At 40.5% G+C, this 18,486-nt stretch overlaps 1 protein-coding gene across 1 annotated transcript in view; it reads left to right on the plus strand.

The window, feature by feature from the left end:
* Window positions 1–18,486, plus strand: part of AFF3 (AF4/FMR2 family member 3) — a 397,189-nt gene that overhangs the window by 154,275 nt on the left and 224,428 nt on the right. The window contains exon 6 of the mRNA XM_015592714.2: window positions 2,503–2,550. Coding sequence (XP_015448200.1) covers window positions 2,503–2,550 — 48 coding nt within the window. The remainder of the gene's footprint in view (window positions 1–2,502; window positions 2,551–18,486) is intronic.

Below are 18,486 nucleotides of genomic sequence, written 5' to 3' on the forward strand. Positions count from 1 at the left end.
AAAGTACACTGAGAATTTAGCATTTGCTGTGCCAGTGTATTACACAGGAAGAAAGGGCTGGGACTTGAAGGGAGGGTAAGAGAAATGGTTGTGGGTTTGAAGAAAAATTTTCCAGTTATTTCCGCCACTGAGCTGCAAAGGAGCATGGAGCCCCTTGCCTCACCGAGGACTTTCCAACAGCTTTGTGGTGGTTCCTGAGGCGGCCCTGGAAAGGAAGCAGGCTGGGAACAGGTTCCAGAAAGTGCTCTTGGTTCCAGTTTGATTGGAGTATCAGAACAGTGACATTTCCAGAGCATTCTGAGATAAGTCATTGGGGATGGGAGTGAGGTTTGCTAGATGTGCATCTCCAAACAGGAACTTTTAGGAAAACAGAAAGAGGGATGAGTGTAGGAAAGGAATGAAAGCGTAGTAAAAGCATTTGGGCCTCTTAATCCTGTCATGATATCTGACACTGTTTTTCTTGATTTGTAAGATAATGCATGTATGCTGTGTTCATGCACTATTAGCAACAATTGCCATGCCTCACACTTTTTTTAATGATCTTTTAATAATAAGACTAGAATATAGTAATCTATACAAAGATGATTTTTTTTTATTTTAACTAAAACTTAGCAAATAATCTATAAGAAATAGACTTCACCTAAAAGTTCTCAAACTATTGGATTAAAGGCCTAAATATAAAAACTAATACTGTAAAACTCTTAAAAGAAAACATAGGTAAATATTTATAACCTGAAATTTGGAAATGGCTTCTTAGATGTGACACCAAAAGCAAAGCAATAAAGGGAGGAAAAAAAGCAGAAAGATTGAACGTCATCAATATTAAAATTTTCATGAACACTAGTAAGAATGCGAAAATACAGTCCACAGAATGGAAGAAAATATGTGCAAACCATACACCTGATAAGGGGCTAGTATCTAGAATATATAAAGAACTCTTAAAACAAGACAATAAAAAGACAAACAACACAAATGAAGAATTGGCAAAGGATGTTTCTCCTTTGCAAATGGCCAACATCATTAGTAATTAGGAAAATGCAGATCATAACAACAGTGAGATACCATTTCACACCCAGTAGGATGGCTGCTATCGAAAACATAACCTGAAAATAACATTTGCTGGAGAGGATGTAGAGAAATTAGAACCTTCACACATTGCTGGTGGGAATGAAAAATGGTACAGCCAGGGTAATAAATAGTGTAGCAGTTCTTCAAAAAACTAAGCATTGATTTGCCATATGAGCCACCACTTTGGCTTCTAGTTATATACTCAAAAGAATTGAAAAAGAATTTGAAAGGTTCAAACAAAAACCTGTACACAAATGTTCATAGACGTCCTGTCATAGTAACCAAAGTGGAAACAACCAAAATATTCATTGATTGATGAATAAACAAAATGTGGTATGTGTGTGTGTGTGCATATATATACATATATATATATGTACACACTGGAATGTTATTTGGCCATAAAAAGGAATGAAGTACTGATACACGCTATAGCATGGATGAGTCTTGAAAACATTGTCTTCAGTGAAACCAGCCAGACACAAAAGGCCACATGTTGTATGATTTCATTTATATGAAATATTCAGAATAGAAAAATTCAGAGACAAAAAGTAGATTAGTAGTAATAAGGGCAGGGAGAGGAAGGAATGGGGAGACACTGTTTACTGGGCCTGATGTCTCCATTCAGGGTGATGAAAGCCGAGGACATCATGCTGAGTCGTGGTCAGTGTCATTGAACTAAAAGGCCAAGAGAAGTATCTCTCTGAAACCGCACTAGGCACTTCTACCAGCAAAAGCTGCTTTCATGTCCCCGCAGAACCACTCCTGTACTCCGGGCCATGTAACCCACAGCAACCACACAGCATCTCTGGAACTGACAGCGTTCCCCAGAGCTGTGACCTGAAGCCACCATTCCTCGGAGCCCCTAACATCCTCACGGCCCAGGGCAGCGTGGGCTTCTGAGCACGTGGCACCAGCATGCTTTGCAAGTGTTGAGAGGCTGTTCTTCCTTAGTCTTTCAGGTTTTGGCCCATCAAACCAATAAATCTAGGCTTTGAGGACAGTGGAGTGGCCAGACCTTTACCTCGCATTTGGCAGGGCCGTCGCATGTGTTCAGTAGGCTGGCTGGATCCGCTTGGCAGTGGGGGCGTGTTTCTGCACCTGATGGAACCCAAGGCGAGCAGCGCTCATACTTGCTGGTCATGTCCTGCTCTCCTAAGGGCCTGTGCAGCTTGCAGTCACTGTGGTGGGGGCCCCAGAGTTGGCCTCTGCGGCGTGTGCGGTGCTGCTGGCCTGTTCATGGTGCACAGTGGGACAGGCAGAGCAGTCACATCCATGATGGGATCTACCCCAGAAAGGACAGGAACTTCTTGGCAGGTCCCCATTTGGGTGTTCTCCAGTCCAAACTCGGTTAAGTTTGGAAGCTTATGTGTCTTCTTTTCTTTGTAACCATAAATCTAGTTTCTGAGGCTGAATTTCTTTTTCCTTTGCTTTCAGGAGAGTAGATCTGGAGAAACCAACAGCTGTGTGGAAGAGATCATCAGGGTAAGGATATTCTTTTACACATTTTACCACCTGGTCGGATGTAGATTCCAAATAAGAAGGAGTCACATGGCTGCACCGTCAAAGGGAGCCCATTGTTTGTTTGTTGTTTGATGTTTACCTTTGCTGAGGGTGAGCACATGAGTTGCCTAAATGACACTTTACAAAACAACGGTTCTTGTAAGAAACCTAGGAGCTACACCTCAGTCTGGTGCCTTTGCATGGGCCGAGGTAACACCATATTAAAGTGATCAGCCAGAAGACAGAAGAACAGAGCTGAGATGAAAAATACGGTTGTGTGCATGTTTGCTGCCCCCATTAATCAGCCTCCTATTTAGAAGGCTGTGCTTTGCAGTCAGGCAGGGCGGCCTTGTTATTTTTCCTCTGAAACTTAATTGGAATCAGAATCACTCCAACAAAGAGGTGTCTGAGCGTCTGAAAATTTATTTCTGTGTTGTTTCACACGTTATTGTTTTGCCGGTTACTTCTGTAAGCCTGTCCTTTTCATCATCATCATCTCTAGCAGATGCCCTCTACCCTCTGTGAACCATTTCACACGCAGGTTCACATAGGTCGGGCTGTTCCACCATATCAGTGTTTTCCTGAGTATCCAAACTTATAAGCAGGATGTCACTTTCAACCCATATTTTTTCTTCACTCATATTTTTTAGGGGTATAACCTAATAATTTACAGTTCTCAGAAAGCTGATACTACACGAGGCAAAACACCAAGGCAAATTAGGCCAGATGGTATGGCAAGTCCCTATAAAGAAAAGACCTTAATTCTAATATGTTTCTAGGTTTTGGACATCCTCTGTACTTTTCTTGAATTGCTAGCGAATTACAGTAAAATAATTATTTGGTTTAAAATTTTACATTAATTGTCAAATTGTTTTCAGAGGCAAGAATTTTTTTTTTTGGAAAGCATTATGTTACAAATAAATCTTTTAACTCTCAAGTTGATCAAAATAATTAATTGAAGTTTGAGTCATTGAATTCATGCTGATTTTTGTTTTTCTGGCAGAGATTTATATAGAAAACACTTGTCAGTATGGGTAGCTTCATTTCTGGCATTTAAGTATATGTTAAGCAAAATATACGTTGTATTTTGTATTGATGTTTTCCCCATTCTTGGGGCTTTGTATCAGATTAAACAACAGAGTGTAAAATGCTGATACACTGTTCCTGTTTTTCTCTTTCAACAAGCTTTCGTGTTTGGGTCCAGATATTCATTGTTTAGGTCATCTTCCTTTGATTGGTTATGGTGCTTACATCTGCAAATTGATAATACCAGAACACATCAGTCCCCACTTTAGTGTTGCTATTTAAAAAACCCTAACCCTTCTTACTCTTTCTTATCTTTTCTGAGGATATGGAAGAAATCTATCATGTGACCTTTCTTCTCCATACTCCAAACAAAGCTCAAAGTTTGAATAAGAGCTTAAGTAATTCAAGTACCAAATAGATATAGTTTAGATAATGTAAAATTCACTTAGAATAAAACTAAATGCTGCAGCCAAAAGTTTAAAGCATTATTTCTTTTTTTCTTAAGAGAGCTGATAAGAGCCTTACACATCCCTGGCCCCCTCCTACCGTCCCACGATAACTGACCCCTAGTACATCATACCACTGGTCTGCCTCTGCCACAGCCCACCTGAATCAAGCATGGAACAAAAGGGAAGCCTGGACCAACCAGATGATTGATTTATATGCATATGCAAGTTTAACGGCAGTGGAGATGATGCCATCATTGGAAGACAGCTGATCTCTCTCAAGGTTCCACTCTTCCTTGAGCAGTGGTCCAGGATGGGAGTACTATAGACTTGGAGGAAGCAGAGGTAATGGTGGTGCTGGTATTGTCCAGGGGAGCCTTTGTCTCCATCCTCACCTGTCAGCCTAAGGTATTAGTAGTAGTAGTCGGCATTTAGGGACCTCTTAGAGGAGCGTGTTTGTGCTCCCAGTTTTTCCTAGACTGTTTTTATGGCTGTCTCCTGCCTTCTCACTCTAGTCATTCTCCAAGATCGTCTTTCCCCTCTTATCCTAGGCATGTCCTGTCTTTCAAATGCAAGCACAGGGCTCCTTCTCAGTTACAGCCTATCGTATCTGTTGTGTATCCATCAGACATCAGGATTGCTTCCACACCATGGCCCCAGTGTCTGTCACGTAGAATACACAATTTTGTTGAGTGAATAAATACATGAGTGAGTGACTGAAAGAATCTCTAAAGGAAGATGAATATAATTGTGGTCGCTTACAAACATTCCATTTGCCTAAGTCGTGGGCATAATGTACTGGTGTTTTTGGTGCTGGGTCCCCATAATGTACTGGTGTTTCTGGTGCTGGGTCTCTTTGTGGAGCCTAGCTTTCCTTGTCAGTTTCTCACCCCTTGTGATCAGCTCAGGTAAACCAGTTGTGATCAAGGGCATCAGAGATTCTTGTTACTTGCAGCCATTGTATTTAAGTGGCTCTCCCTTATTGTGAAGGAACAGCAGGGTCATGAAAAATGCCCCCAAATGATGAAAATTGAGATATTCCTTCAACAAGTATTAGGGTACCCTCTCCAAGTGGGAGGTCTGGGAGAACAGCAGTTAGCCAGGCAGACATGACCTCTTGCCCTCTTAGAGCCAACAGTGTACCCGAAGATATAGACACTAACAGTTTTTAAATCTTATGCATAAATGTAAAATGTCAGCTATGATAATTACTCAGGGTTTTATGAGAGCTTACTCTTGGATACATGACCTAGTTTTGGGTCAAGAACAGCTTTCCCAAGGAAATCAGCCTTAGGAAAAGAACAGTGGGAGTTCCAAGCAGAGGAAATGGAGGAGCTTGGCTGGTTAGAGACTCAGAAAGGACAGTGAAGGCCAGAATGGCTAGAGAGCAGATGGATAGAGCTAGGCAGGAGAAGCCCAATATGCTGTGCCTTCTCAGTGGTGTTCTAGATCCCGTGAGCACAGGGAGGCACTGAAAGATTTGAGCAGAGAGAGGTGTGATCAGGTTTGCAATTTCAATGCACCACTCTGGCTGCTGTGGGGAATAGATTGAGGGGAAGAAGGAAGAAGGAGTGGGAGGCTCTTGCCACTGTGCAGGTGAGAGGTGCTTTGTGGGGCACTGACAGACATGGGAACATTGAGGGAGATGCTGCTTTCAGGGGGAAGGAGGAAGTTACAAATCAGTTTTTAGACATGTTGAGTTTGAAGTGCCTTTGAGACATTTCAGTAGCATGGAGAACGTAAATGGACACTCACAGGTCTGGAGCTCAGAGCAGAGGTCTGAGCTGCAGGCCAACATAATTAGCATGTTGGTAATGAAGCCATAGAAGTGGGTAAATTTGCCTGGAAAGGGACTAGAGACTGAGAAGCAATGAGCTTCTACATTCTAACATTTCAAGGCCAGGAAGAGGAAGATCCACTGGAAGTGAGAGGGAGTGACTAGAGAAGCTGAGGGGGAATCGTGACAGTGAAAAGTCACAGAATCCATGAGAAGAGAGTTTCAAGAGAAATGGTGATAGAGAGTCACCCAGTGGGCTGGACCACAGAAGGGTCATTGATGACCTACTGGAGTGCTGGTTCTGTGGAGGGGACTGGGCGGGATCCGGACTTGAAAGAAATGGAATCAGTGAGTTCAGAGACCTCTTGTGAGGCAAGGCTCTGGTTTCTATTCAGGTCCCTTTTCATTTGCAGTAAATCCTATAGTGACAACTACCAAATGATAAGGAGCTAACATTTATGACATCTAAGACACTATGTTCCTTGCATGTGTTAACACATTGAACCATCACAGCCACCGCAGGAGGCAGACACTACTGACATCCCTGTATCACAGATGAAGTGACCAAGGCAAGGAGTTAAATACAGCTTGCCCAAGGTCACAGAGTTAGTAAGTAGTAGGGCTGGGATTTTAACGAACGCCATCTTGCACCAGCACCCTCTCTCTCTAACAACGCTGCTGTTTTATTAAATTAAGAAGCCCCCTGGCTCATTAATGAAACCACTCAGGCATTTTGCTGTGAATGGGAGATTTCTCCTTTCCACGTGTTCATGATTCGGAAGTGCCAGTTCATGCATTTGTGCACTTGAATTCACAGTTTTTATGGCCAGTGTTACCAACCTTATCTTGAAACTTCTTTTTCTCTCACCTGTCTTATTTTCGCTGAGGTGACTATTTTCACATCATTTGAATATTCCATTATGTTCTCAAGTGTAATTATTTTTTATTCTTACTCAGAGAATTTAATCCTGGGACCTAATAAATCTATGTATTATTGCAAAATTCACTTGACCAAGGGAGAAATTATAACTGAGTTCTATGAAGATGGGCTATAAGGGCTGGAAGCCCTCATGGCTGACATATGTTTATAACAGACAGTTTTCTAAGTTACATAATATTTCATCCTGAAAGTTCCAGTGCTGTAGTACTTAGGTGATTTTGCAGCATTATCTATTAAGGTAGGATGGCATTAACATTTGTTCAGCAAATAAAACCCATTTACAACTTAATGGAGTTGTGCAGGGCTGGAATCCAGGATGCTCACATTTTATGCAAGACGGCCTTAGATGGCAGTTGAGGGTCAATATACAGCAGAGCAAGCCTTCGTAATGAGAGACCAGCACTTGGTTTCTGGTTTGGACTTAAGGGATGAATTGAGACAATTTCAGTACAGCATCTGAGCAGATTACTGTATTGCTTTCATTTTTAGTCACTAGTTTCAGGCCAGTGTTCTGTGAAATATTCATGATAAATATCTACATAGAGTTGCATTTCTGTTTATAAGAAGGAGAGAACTGGTCCTTATTTAAATTCTGGAGATCCAAACCAGTTTCATGACACTATCATTGAACAGACTTCTAGCAAATAAAGGGAACTTATTTTCCTTGGATTTCTAGAAATTTAGAAGCCTCTTGGGGGCAAGATTCCAGTGTAATCCTGGGAGATTATGCGTGAGGGGCTGTTGGCATGCATATCATGATGCTCCCCAAGTGTTCAGACTCTGGCTAGTGGCTCAAGAGGAACCTTATGCTTAATTGTCTATGTGCTCTGTACTCTAGATGAAAATATTTTAGCCACTCTACCAGGACATAGAAGCAATTGAAGTGTCCTATGATAGATGATTGGCTAAAGAAGTTGTTGTACATGTATTACTCAGCCATAAGAAGAGATGAAATATTGCCACTTGCAACAACATAGATGGACCTTGAAATAATCATACTAAGTGAAATAAGCCAGACAGAAAAAGTTGAAAATCACATGATATCACTTATATGTGGGATATAAACCTAAAAGCAACAAATGAACAGGACAAACAGATTCATGGACATGGACAATGGACCAGAGGGTAAGGGAGGGGGAGGTAGATGGGGGGAAAAATTTAAATTGTTTCTTCAATTAAAAAAAATAATAAATAAATAAAAAGAAAATATGTTAGCCACTCCAGAGAGACTGAAAGACAAAGAGGCATTTTAAGTGACCTATTTGGGTCATTTGCCCAGCAGACTTGGGTCAAATCTTTCCTGCTTCAGACAGGCTTTTTCTAGCTTATATTCTCTTCTTTATAAATTTATTTCATTTGTTTCAAACAGTAAAGATTTTACTAGTGACAAAACAAAGCCCACAAATGGCAAAATCAATCCGGGTATAACTATGGAGGAACTCTATTAATACATCCCATTACCTGTTGTAAAATAAAATCCAAGCAAAAGTCAACCGGATGTAGACCTAGAGAAACTCACGGAGCAAAGCCAACAGGTCTTACCCAAATAAATAACCTTCACTTGATAGTATTTTGTTTTGATTTTGATTTTTGCATTTTTAATAGATGTTATTATATTTGTACTTTTGGGTGAAACCAAAAGCCTTACTTAAATGGCTCCATTTCTGCCTGTCAGGGGTGTCCTCAAGCCTGTGTGGCTGTCCCACAGCTGCGCCTATGTTTCTGGGCCATTTGGTTGCACTCTATAGACTTTGTGATGACTGGATGTGTTCAGTTTCTAACAGCTGGGGCAAGAGGCCACTGTAATTCAGGATCTGTCCTGAGCCCAGAGATCTAAAAGCTCCTGTTGGAAATGAATGGCTCAGCCTTTCTGTATCTCCCCATCTCACTCTAATCTATCCCATTACAAATCACAAAGGCATTTACAGAACCATGGGGATAGAAACCAGGGGGTGTCAGCAGCCCAGGAAGCTGAAAGTCCTTGCAAATGTATTTTCCGCCCTACCAGTCAAGGGTGAGTTCTGATAACTCAGTCAGTATCTTTTCATGGGTATTTGTTAATATTTTACTAGAAGGAAGAGGTATGCAAAAAGAGTGTTAACAAAAGCTAGATGCCACTGGCTACCATGGAAACCAGTGGTGCTGGGGGCCTCCTGCTACACTCAGGCTGGCAAGGACCAGGAGAGGTGCGTGGAAAGTATGTTGGCTGACAGGCTGCATGATTGGCCGAGTTTCTGGAATGTCCAAGACACAGCATCACAGGTTTTCAGAACGATACCGGGAGAATGTCAGCACTACATTCAAGGACTGAGGCATTAAAAACACTTGATTTTTTTTCCCAGTTGACATACAGTATTATATTGCTTTCAGATATACAACATAGATATTAGACATTTGTATAACTTACAAAGTGATCCACCTGGCACTAAACAGAGTCATTACAGTATTATTGACTACATTTTCTGTGCTGTTCTTTACATCCCTGTGACTGTTTTTACAACTGCCAATTTGTACTTCTTAACCCCTTCCCCTCTTTAACCTATAACCCCAAACCCCTCCCATCTGGCAACGATCAGTTTGTTCTCTGTATCTGTGAGTTTGTTTCTGTTTTTGTCCATTTATTTTGATTTTTAGATTCCACATATAAGTGAAACCATATGGTATTTGTCTTTCTGTCTGACTTATTTCACTTAGCACAATGCTCTCTTGGTCCATTCACATTATTGCAAATAATGTGGCAAGATTTCATTCTTTTTTATAGCTGAGTAATGTTCCACTATAGTGTGTGTGTGTGTGTGTGTGTGTGTGTGTGTGTGTGTGTGTGTGTGTGTGTGTACTACATCGTCTTTATCCAGTTTTCTATCAATGGACACTTAGGTTGTTTCCATATCTTGGCTATTGTAAATAATGCTGCAGTGAACATAGGGGTGCATAGGTCTTTTCTAATTAGTGTTTCGGATTTCTTCTGATAAACCCAGAAGTGGAAATGCTAGGTCATATTATACTTTTATTTTTAATTTTTGAGGAAACTTCATACTATTTACCAATTTACATTCCTGCCAACAGTGCACGAGGTTCCCCTTTTCTCTACATCCTCGCTAGTACTTGTTGATTTATTGATGATGGCCATTCTGACAGGTGTGAGGTGATATCTTGTTGTGGTTTTAATTCGCATTTCTCTGATGATTAGTGACTTTGAACATCTTTTCATATGTCTATTGGCCATCTGTATGTTCTCTTTGGAGAAATGTCTGTTCAGGTCCTCTGCCCATTTTTAATCAGATTTTTTTTTTTGGTGTTAAGTTGTATGACTTTCTTATCTATTTTAGATATGAACCCTTTATTGGATGTATCATTGGCGAATAGCTTCTCCCATTCAGTAGGTTTTTTTTATTTTGTTGATGGTTTCCTTTGCTGTGCAAAACATTTTAGTTTCATATAGTACTATTTTTTTCTTTTGTTTCCTGTGTCTGAGGAGACATATCAAGAAAAAAATATATTACCAATAGCAATGTCAAAGAGTTTACTATCTCCATTTTCTTCTGGAGTTTGATGGTTTCAAAAGGTCTTACATTTAGGTTGTTAATTCATTTTGAGATTATTTTTTGTATATGGTATAAGAAAGTAGTCATTTCATTTTTTTTTTGCACCTATCTGTCCAGTTTTCTGAATACCATTTATTAAAGAGTCCATCCCTACCCCATTGTATATTCTTGCTTCCTTTGTCATTGATTAATTGACCATATAGACATGGGCTTATTTCTGGGCTCTTTATTCTATTCCATTGATCTATGTATCTGTTTTTATGCTGGTAGAGCAGGGTTACAGTAGATGGACTGTGCCAGCTCCCTTAAAGTGTGACTTATTCCCTCAGGAGCTCACTGTCAATGTGCTCACCAGGTGTCACTGACTGTAGGTGTTTTATCTTTGTCAGTGTTTCTCAGCTTCTTTTCATTCCCTTAGGAACCATTTTAGACCCTCTTTTTTTGATCACTCCCCATGACATTCTGATACCATGGAAATACTGTACATCTCCTTCTGTGTGGCATGCACGCATGTATTTATACATAGAGTGTGAGACCTTTTTGTCCTCAAGAAGCAGTTTTATATGGCCCCTGTCGAGAATGCCTGGCTTAGTCAAACTAGCCACCCCCTCCCCCACCTCCCCACTCCCCCGCCCCCTCCCACACACTTTTAAGAGAGAGCCCTGGGCCCGCTGGCTTCATTTGATCAGTACCAGGCCCTGCTCTACTCTAGGGGACAGCAGTGAACACAGGTGCAGGTGCCACCTCCCTGCATTCCTGGCTGCTCATGGACCCAGAAACCCACCTGAATCTCTTCGCACCTCCTTCCCTCTGTCCTGAACTTCAGGACATGTCCCTCCCCTACTTGGAATGAATCCCTGTGCCTTTACTTCAGAGTCACAGCCCCCCTGCAGTTCCACAGGTCCCTCCAACCTCACCCCCCTGTAGCTCTTGTTGCAGAGTGAGCACGTATGCCTTATTTCCATCCTTAAGAAAAGGCGTCTTCAGTACTGCATTCCCTGTGGCTCCTTCCCAGATATCCCTCCATGGCCTGAGGCCCTTTGTGCCTTCCTTCCATTTTGTCAAGCACGCGGTCTGGTTTCTCCCCACTGCTCCTCTGAACCACCTTCGTCCATTTCACCGGCCTAGGCTGGCTCATCACTAAGCAGAGACAATGCCCCGTGCAGTCTCCAGGGCGTTCGATGCTGCTGACCACAGGTTCTGCTTTAAACGCTCGCACCTGTGATACCTCACCCTCCTGGGTCTGCTCCCCACTTCCTGGGTCTGCCCTCTAGGTCTCCCCCTCCCTGTAACCTCCCCAAGATGCTGGGGTTGGTGCTCTTCTCCTCTCACAGGCTGGTGTCCCTGCTGCCACTGACATCTGTGCCATGAGAGGGTCTCAGGGGTGTGTTTTGAGCCTAGCTCTGTTTCCTGACTTTCCTGCTCATCTGTCCAGCTGCCCCTCCCCATTGCTCCACTGAGATATGTCATGGACACTTCCACCCTAAGGTCACCTCCTGCCTCCTCTGGCTTTTCCTCCAGCGTGAATTGTCTTCATCACCTGGCTGCCCAAGCGTGAGTCTCTCCTTCTTCACTCACCTCACTCATCTTACCAGGTCCCTCAGTCCTGTGTCCCAAACCTTCCTCATGTGGGCCCACTTCTCTCCATCCCCTCCACCCTCTGCTCAGACCACTACCCTTGCCCACCTAGATTATTCCGGAGTCCTCCTCTCTGGCTTCCAGCCCACTGTCTGCCTCCAGCCAGGTCTCCACCGTGCAGGCATAATCAGCTTTCCAAAGCATGTTTACTTAAAACATTTCAGTGACTCCCCTGGGCTCAGGGTAGAGTCACATTCCCGGACATGTCTGCAGAACTACACATGTTCCAGCCCTGCATGTTATTACAACCTCATCTTTCGCCACTGCCCACCTCACTCCATACTTCATTTCTGGAAGCAAGATGCCACTGCCCCCTCCCTCAGGTCTGGCTTAACTCATGTTCTTCCCTATCCTCGGAACACAGCCTATCTACCCCAGGCTCCATGGTCAGCTGACTGTTTCCTGCTTGTCTCCTGAGCCTCACTTGGAATGTCACTCCTTCCCTCCCAGAGGCCTTCCTTGTTCCCTGACTTAAGTACCCCATTTCTGTATTTTCCAGGTGCCCTTTATTCTTATTACATTTCTTGCTCTGACTTGCGGTGATCTGTCTTACCCACAAAACCCATCCATCTCCAGGGGCTAGCAAAATGACTGGCACATAATGGATGTTTAATAAATACTGAATACGTGGGTGAATAATAATGAATTAATGACTTTGACCTTTTGCTCCATTTCTGTTCCTACTCTCCACCCTTTTGTCTTTCTAATTCTGCAACAAAAACGTAGAGGTGCTGTCCACTTAAAACATCAGCTCTCCAGGGACTGCCCTGGTTGTGGTGTTATCTAGTTGCCCATTAGCAGTGGCAGAAATGTGGGAGAGGTCAGTTCCACCTCTTGATTCCCAAGCGGTGGAAGTGAAAGGAGTCGGGAGCTATTGCTGGTTTCCACATCAGGAAAGCTCAAAGCTTTTGTATCTGCCACTTGTGTTCTGATTATCTTTCATGAGCTTGAGGTTTGCATTTTGATGGGTAATGACGATAATGTACAAGTTGGAGAAATCAAGATAATAAATTTGCAGGGATAATTTGGTTAATTACCATGTTGCTGCTTGTGGAATTAAGGGCTGGAAGTCAAAGTTGTTTCCACTGCTAGTATGTTCTGTGCAAAGTAATTCTTGGAACAATTAAAACACATCTATCCAAAGTAATGAACTCAAGACATTCATTTTAAAATTGTATTTATTATCATGAAAACCACACACAGTGTTCTCTGTTATTTTTTCAAATTGAGGGTTGTGAAATTATACCATTTGCTGTAAATTACTACTGTATACACAGGAAATATTAAAATAATTTCTTTTTTATTTTTCAATTATATTTGAGTGTTATATTATTTTCGAGAGTATAGCATAGTGGTTAGACATTTATATAACTTATGAACTGATTTCCTCCCCCCCCCATAAGTCTAGTACCCACCAGGCACTGTACATAGTTATTACAATATTACTATATTCCCTGTGCTGTGTTTTACATCCCTATGACTGTTCTGTAACTACCAATCTGTACTTCTTAATCCTTTCATCTTTTTTTACCCAGTCTCCCAACCCCCCTCCCATCTGGCAACCATCAGTTTGTTCTCTGTATATATGAGTTTGTTTTTGTTTTGTTTGTTTTTTTTTGGTGCCACATATAAGTGAAGTCATATGGTATTTATTTCTCTGACTAATTTCACTTAGCAAAATGCCCTCTATGTTTATTCATATTGTCACAAATGGTAAAATTTCATTATTTTTTATGACCAAGTAATATTTCATTGTATATATGTACCAAAGCTTCTTTATCCAATCATTTATTGGTGGGCATTTGGGTTGCTTCCATACCTTGGCTATTGTAAATAATGCTGCAGTGAACATAGGGGTGCATATGTCCTTTCATATTAGTGTTTTGGATTTCTTCGGGTAAATACCCAGAAATGGAATTGCTGGATCATAAGGTAGTTATATTTTTAATTTTCAGAACCTCCATACTTTTTTTCATAGTGGCTGAACCAATTTATAATCTCATCAACAGAGCGTGAGGTTTCCCTGTTCTCCACATCCTCGCCAGTACTTGTTGTTTGTTAATTTATTGATGATGGCCATTCTGATAGATGTCAGGTGATATCTCATTGTGGTTTTCATTTGCATTTCTCTGATGATTAGTGACCTTGAGCATCTTTTCATATGTCTGTTGGCCATCTGTATGTGCTCTTCAGCAAAATACTATTCGGGTCTTCTGCCCAACTTTTTCTTTTCTCAAGATTGCTATGGCTATTTGAGGTTTTTTATGATTCCATATAAATTTTAGGATTATTGGTTCTAATTCTATGACAAATACCATTGTATTTTGATAGGGATTGCAATGAATTTATAGATTGTTTTTGGTAGTATGGACATTTTAAAGATGTTAAGTCTTATTCGTGAGCACGGTTTATGCTTCCATTTATTTGTATCTCCTTCAATTTCTTTCTTCAGTGTCTTATAATTTTCTGAGTACAAGTCTTTTACCTCTTTGGTTAATTCAATTCCTAGGTATTTTCATTTGATCCAGTTGTAAATGGGATTGTTTTTAAATTTCTCTTTCTGATAGTTCGTTATTGGTGTATAAAAATGCAACTAATTTCTGAGTATTAATTTTGTATATTGCTACTTTACCAAATGCATTTATTGGTTCTAACAGTTTTGGGGGGGAATTTTTAGGATTCTTTATAGTATCATTAGAATCGTATCTGCAAATAATGACAGTTTTACTTCTTCCTTTCCAATTTTGATGCCTTTTATTTCTTTTTCTTGTCTTATTGCTGAGGCTAGCACTTCTGTGTTGAATAAAAGTGGTGAAAGTGGACATCCTATCCTTGTCTTTTTCCTAATCTTAAGGAAAACGCTTTTAGCTTTTTCTTATTAAGTATGATGCTAGCTGTGGGTTTGTCATATATGCCCTTTATTATGTTGAGGTATGTTTCCTCTATTCCCACTTTGCTGAGAGTTTTTATTATAAATGGATGCTGAATTTTGTCAAATGTTTTTTCGGCATCCATTGGTATGATCATTTGATTTTTAGTCTTTATCTTGTTTATGTGGTTTGTCACATTAATTGATTTGCAAATATTGAACCAATCTTGCATCCAGGGAATAAATCCAACTTGATCATTGTGTCTGATCTTTTTAATGTATTGCCGAGTTTGGTTTGCTAACATTTTGTTGAGGATTTTTGCATCTATATTCATCAGAGATATTGGCCTATAATTTTATTTATTTGCAATGTCTTTGTTTGACTTTGGAATCAGAGTAATTGTGGCCTCATAAACTAAGCTGGAGAGCCTTTCCTCCTCTTGAATTTTTTGAAATAATTTGAGAAGGATAGGTGTTAATTCTTCTTTGAATGTTTGATAAAATTCACCTGTGAAACCATCTGTTAATTGATTTCTCGTTTCATACCATTGTCGTCAGAGAAGATGCTTGATATGATTTCAGTCTTAAATTTATTGATGGACATAAAAGGAAAGATCAACAGTAACACAGTTGTAGAAGAGGACTTTAACACCCCATTGACACCAATGGATAGGTCTTCCAGACAGAAAAATCAACAAGGAAACAGCAGATTTAAATGACACATCAGACCAGATGGATTTTTAAAGCATTTCATCCCAAAGCAGCAGAGTATACATTCTTTCCAAGAGCACATGGAATATTTTCCAAGATAGACCATGTTAGGCCACGAAACAAGTCTCATTAAATTTAAGATTGAAATCATATTAAGTGTTTTCTCTGACCACCATGGAATGAAACTAAAAATTAATTACAAGGAAAAAATTAAAAAACATACAAACACTTGGAATCTACATAACATACTACTAAACAGTGAATGTGTCAACAGTGAGATCAAGGAAGAAATCAGAAGATACCTTGAGACAAATGAAAATGAAAACACAATGATCCCATATCTGTGGGGCTTAAGGAGAAAAAGAACCCTGCCACAATGCAATGAGGATGATGCTGCACAGGAAAAAAAATGCAACAGGTTCTTTCCAGACAGTGGGATAAAAACCTCTCCTCTGATCTACAACATAAGCATCTGTCATTCTGATTTTTTAACTTTCTGTTTCCTTGTTTATTTTAGTGAAGTCTCTCACTACCCCCTCTACATATACCCTAAACCCAGACTCTGGAAAAAGGCAAGAAATGAACAGAGTTTTTTGAGAGATTCCGTCATTATTGTATGGAATAAGGAGCTCACTATAAAACGAATGAAAACACAAAAGCAGATTCCTAACATGTTTAAAACAGTGTTGATGGTCGGGGAGAAGGGGTCAGTGTAACTGGAGAATCATCAGCAACCCTTGGATAGTTGAAATGATTAATCACTTCAGCACAAAAGAACACAAAAGGAGTTTTGTTAAGAATAAGCAGGGGACAGAGTGCCAGCTCCAGGGAGGAGGGGGGACCTGCTTGTCTGCTTAATAATGTATTTTAAAGTGTGTGCCACATCAAAAGCAAAGCCCATACAAATGCAGGAAAATAAAAAGGCAGTGAGCAAAATATTTGGCGAATTCGAGCAAGTGTTTAGGAAATCAGATCAGCAATCATTTTGGTTTGAGCATTTTAAAAATAAGTTTCTTCATCTCACCCTACCCTCCACCCCCAGTGTCTTAGCAGCACTGAGAAAACACTTAATTCCTCACAGAACATGGGCTGGACCTTTTATCACTAAAAATGATCAAGAGCCGATCTGATCAATAGTGTAGGGTATCCTCGTGTTTGAGGTCAAAGGATCTAACAGCCTCCCTGGACTAGAGCAAACTCCATGACTTAAAGCGACAGAAACAACAACGACAACATTGCAAAACATGTATTGATGTGCCCTGGACGTCTGTGATCTCTTTTAATCCTCACAGCAACCCTGTGTGGTGTCATCCCCATCCATCTTACAGAAGGGGAACTTAAGATGTAGAGAGGTTAACACACAGCAATTAAGAGACATGGTTAAGGTTTAAACAGGGCTCCCAGACTCTGGAACCCAAGTTTATAAACACAATATACTGTAATTTTTTAAAAATCTGAATGTTTTCAAAACAGAAGGCTGAGCAAATTTTTCTTGTGGGCATGACACATCAAGGCTTTTGTGTTTGTACCACCTCTTTCTCACAATCCTAGGGAATCGAGGCAACGCATCATGGCTGCGTTTGTTGCTTCTGTGGTAAGAAGCTGCAGAGGGCTTGCAAGGCTTGAGATCGAGGACTGATGCCTGCTGTGTGCCACAACAGGTGCTCAGTGAGCACAGAAATACCTTTGACAGTTCCTTACAGATCGAGCTCAAGTGTGCACTCATGTGTAACCAAGTTACTGAGTCCTATGTATCGAAACACTGAGTTCTTTGGCATCAGCTTGTGTGATGCTGCCTTCCATGGAGCTCTGGGTTACTGACACCTCCTAATGGAGGTCTCCTGCCCGTTATCAGCCCTATGAAAGGCAACAACAACCCACACTGTCCTGGTCTCCAGGAGAGGGGTGGGTAAAAATAGTCAAGAGATACCAAGAGTTGGTTCCAGGGGGCAGAAGCCACAGCACCCCTGACTTCACAGGCATGAGTTTTTACAGGAGCTTGAGCTTTTGCCTCTGACACACCTGCAGTCAACAACAGTCCTGCGTTGGCTGGCTGGGTGATACTGAGCCAATAGAGATTTCAGTACAGTGCACATTTGCAAAGAAAAAGCTATTGTTCTCACTCATTATTTGATATGGTTGTAACATCTATTGCTGGATGAATTTGTGAATACACACATCTTCGTGAGTCAACATGTGTAACAAAATGTTTTCACTCATCAAATAGGGTTCTGGAGGTAAACCAATTTTGTAAGTCTGCAATTGAAACAAACATTTTATTTCGGTACTGGTGACTGTTAGCTTCTATTATTCTTGTCATTAGGATAATTGAGTGTTTTCAAATTCCTTAGAGGTAAGGTTCACTTAAAGAAATCTCAGTCTATAAAATCTAGATGTAGGATATTTGTAAGATTATCTTTATTGCTAAGAAAGAATTGTTTTGCTAAAGGATTCCTGGCTATCTGTAGGAAAGGATTAACTGAGGATTAATAGCACACTCCCTTAAAGTTCCTAGATACCTGCTTACAGTTTCTTTAAACCTTAGCATTATTAGAAAAACAGGTGTTAGAAATCATTTTGAGTTTGATTGACAAACAATAATAAAATAAAAAGACAAAGCTTCCTTGGAATAAAAATGAAAGCCATAGGGACATTATAAATCACTTTATAAAAATATAGTACTTTATACAGCTGTTCAGGTGCATGCACTAAATGGCTGCAAAGGGAATAAATGCAGACTACACCCCCTGGTGGAACATTCGCTTGATAGGTGGTTGATAGCTTTTTATCTCTTTATAAGCAGTTAAAGTGCTTATTTAAATTTCTTTGCCTTCTTAGTTGATTGTAAAACTTAGTTCATTTATATCAGCTTATGCTTGTAAGTTGCTTTTATAAGTATATAGTTACACTAAGTATGTCTTTAAATTATAAATCAGATTACCCAGGCAAAGTAATATTTATATGTC

The sequence above is a fragment of the Pteropus alecto genome, unplaced genomic scaffold (assembly GCF_000325575.1).
Source record: "Pteropus alecto unplaced genomic scaffold, ASM32557v1 scaffold186, whole genome shotgun sequence".
Classification (NCBI taxonomy): Eukaryota; Metazoa; Chordata; class Mammalia; order Chiroptera; family Pteropodidae; genus Pteropus; species Pteropus alecto.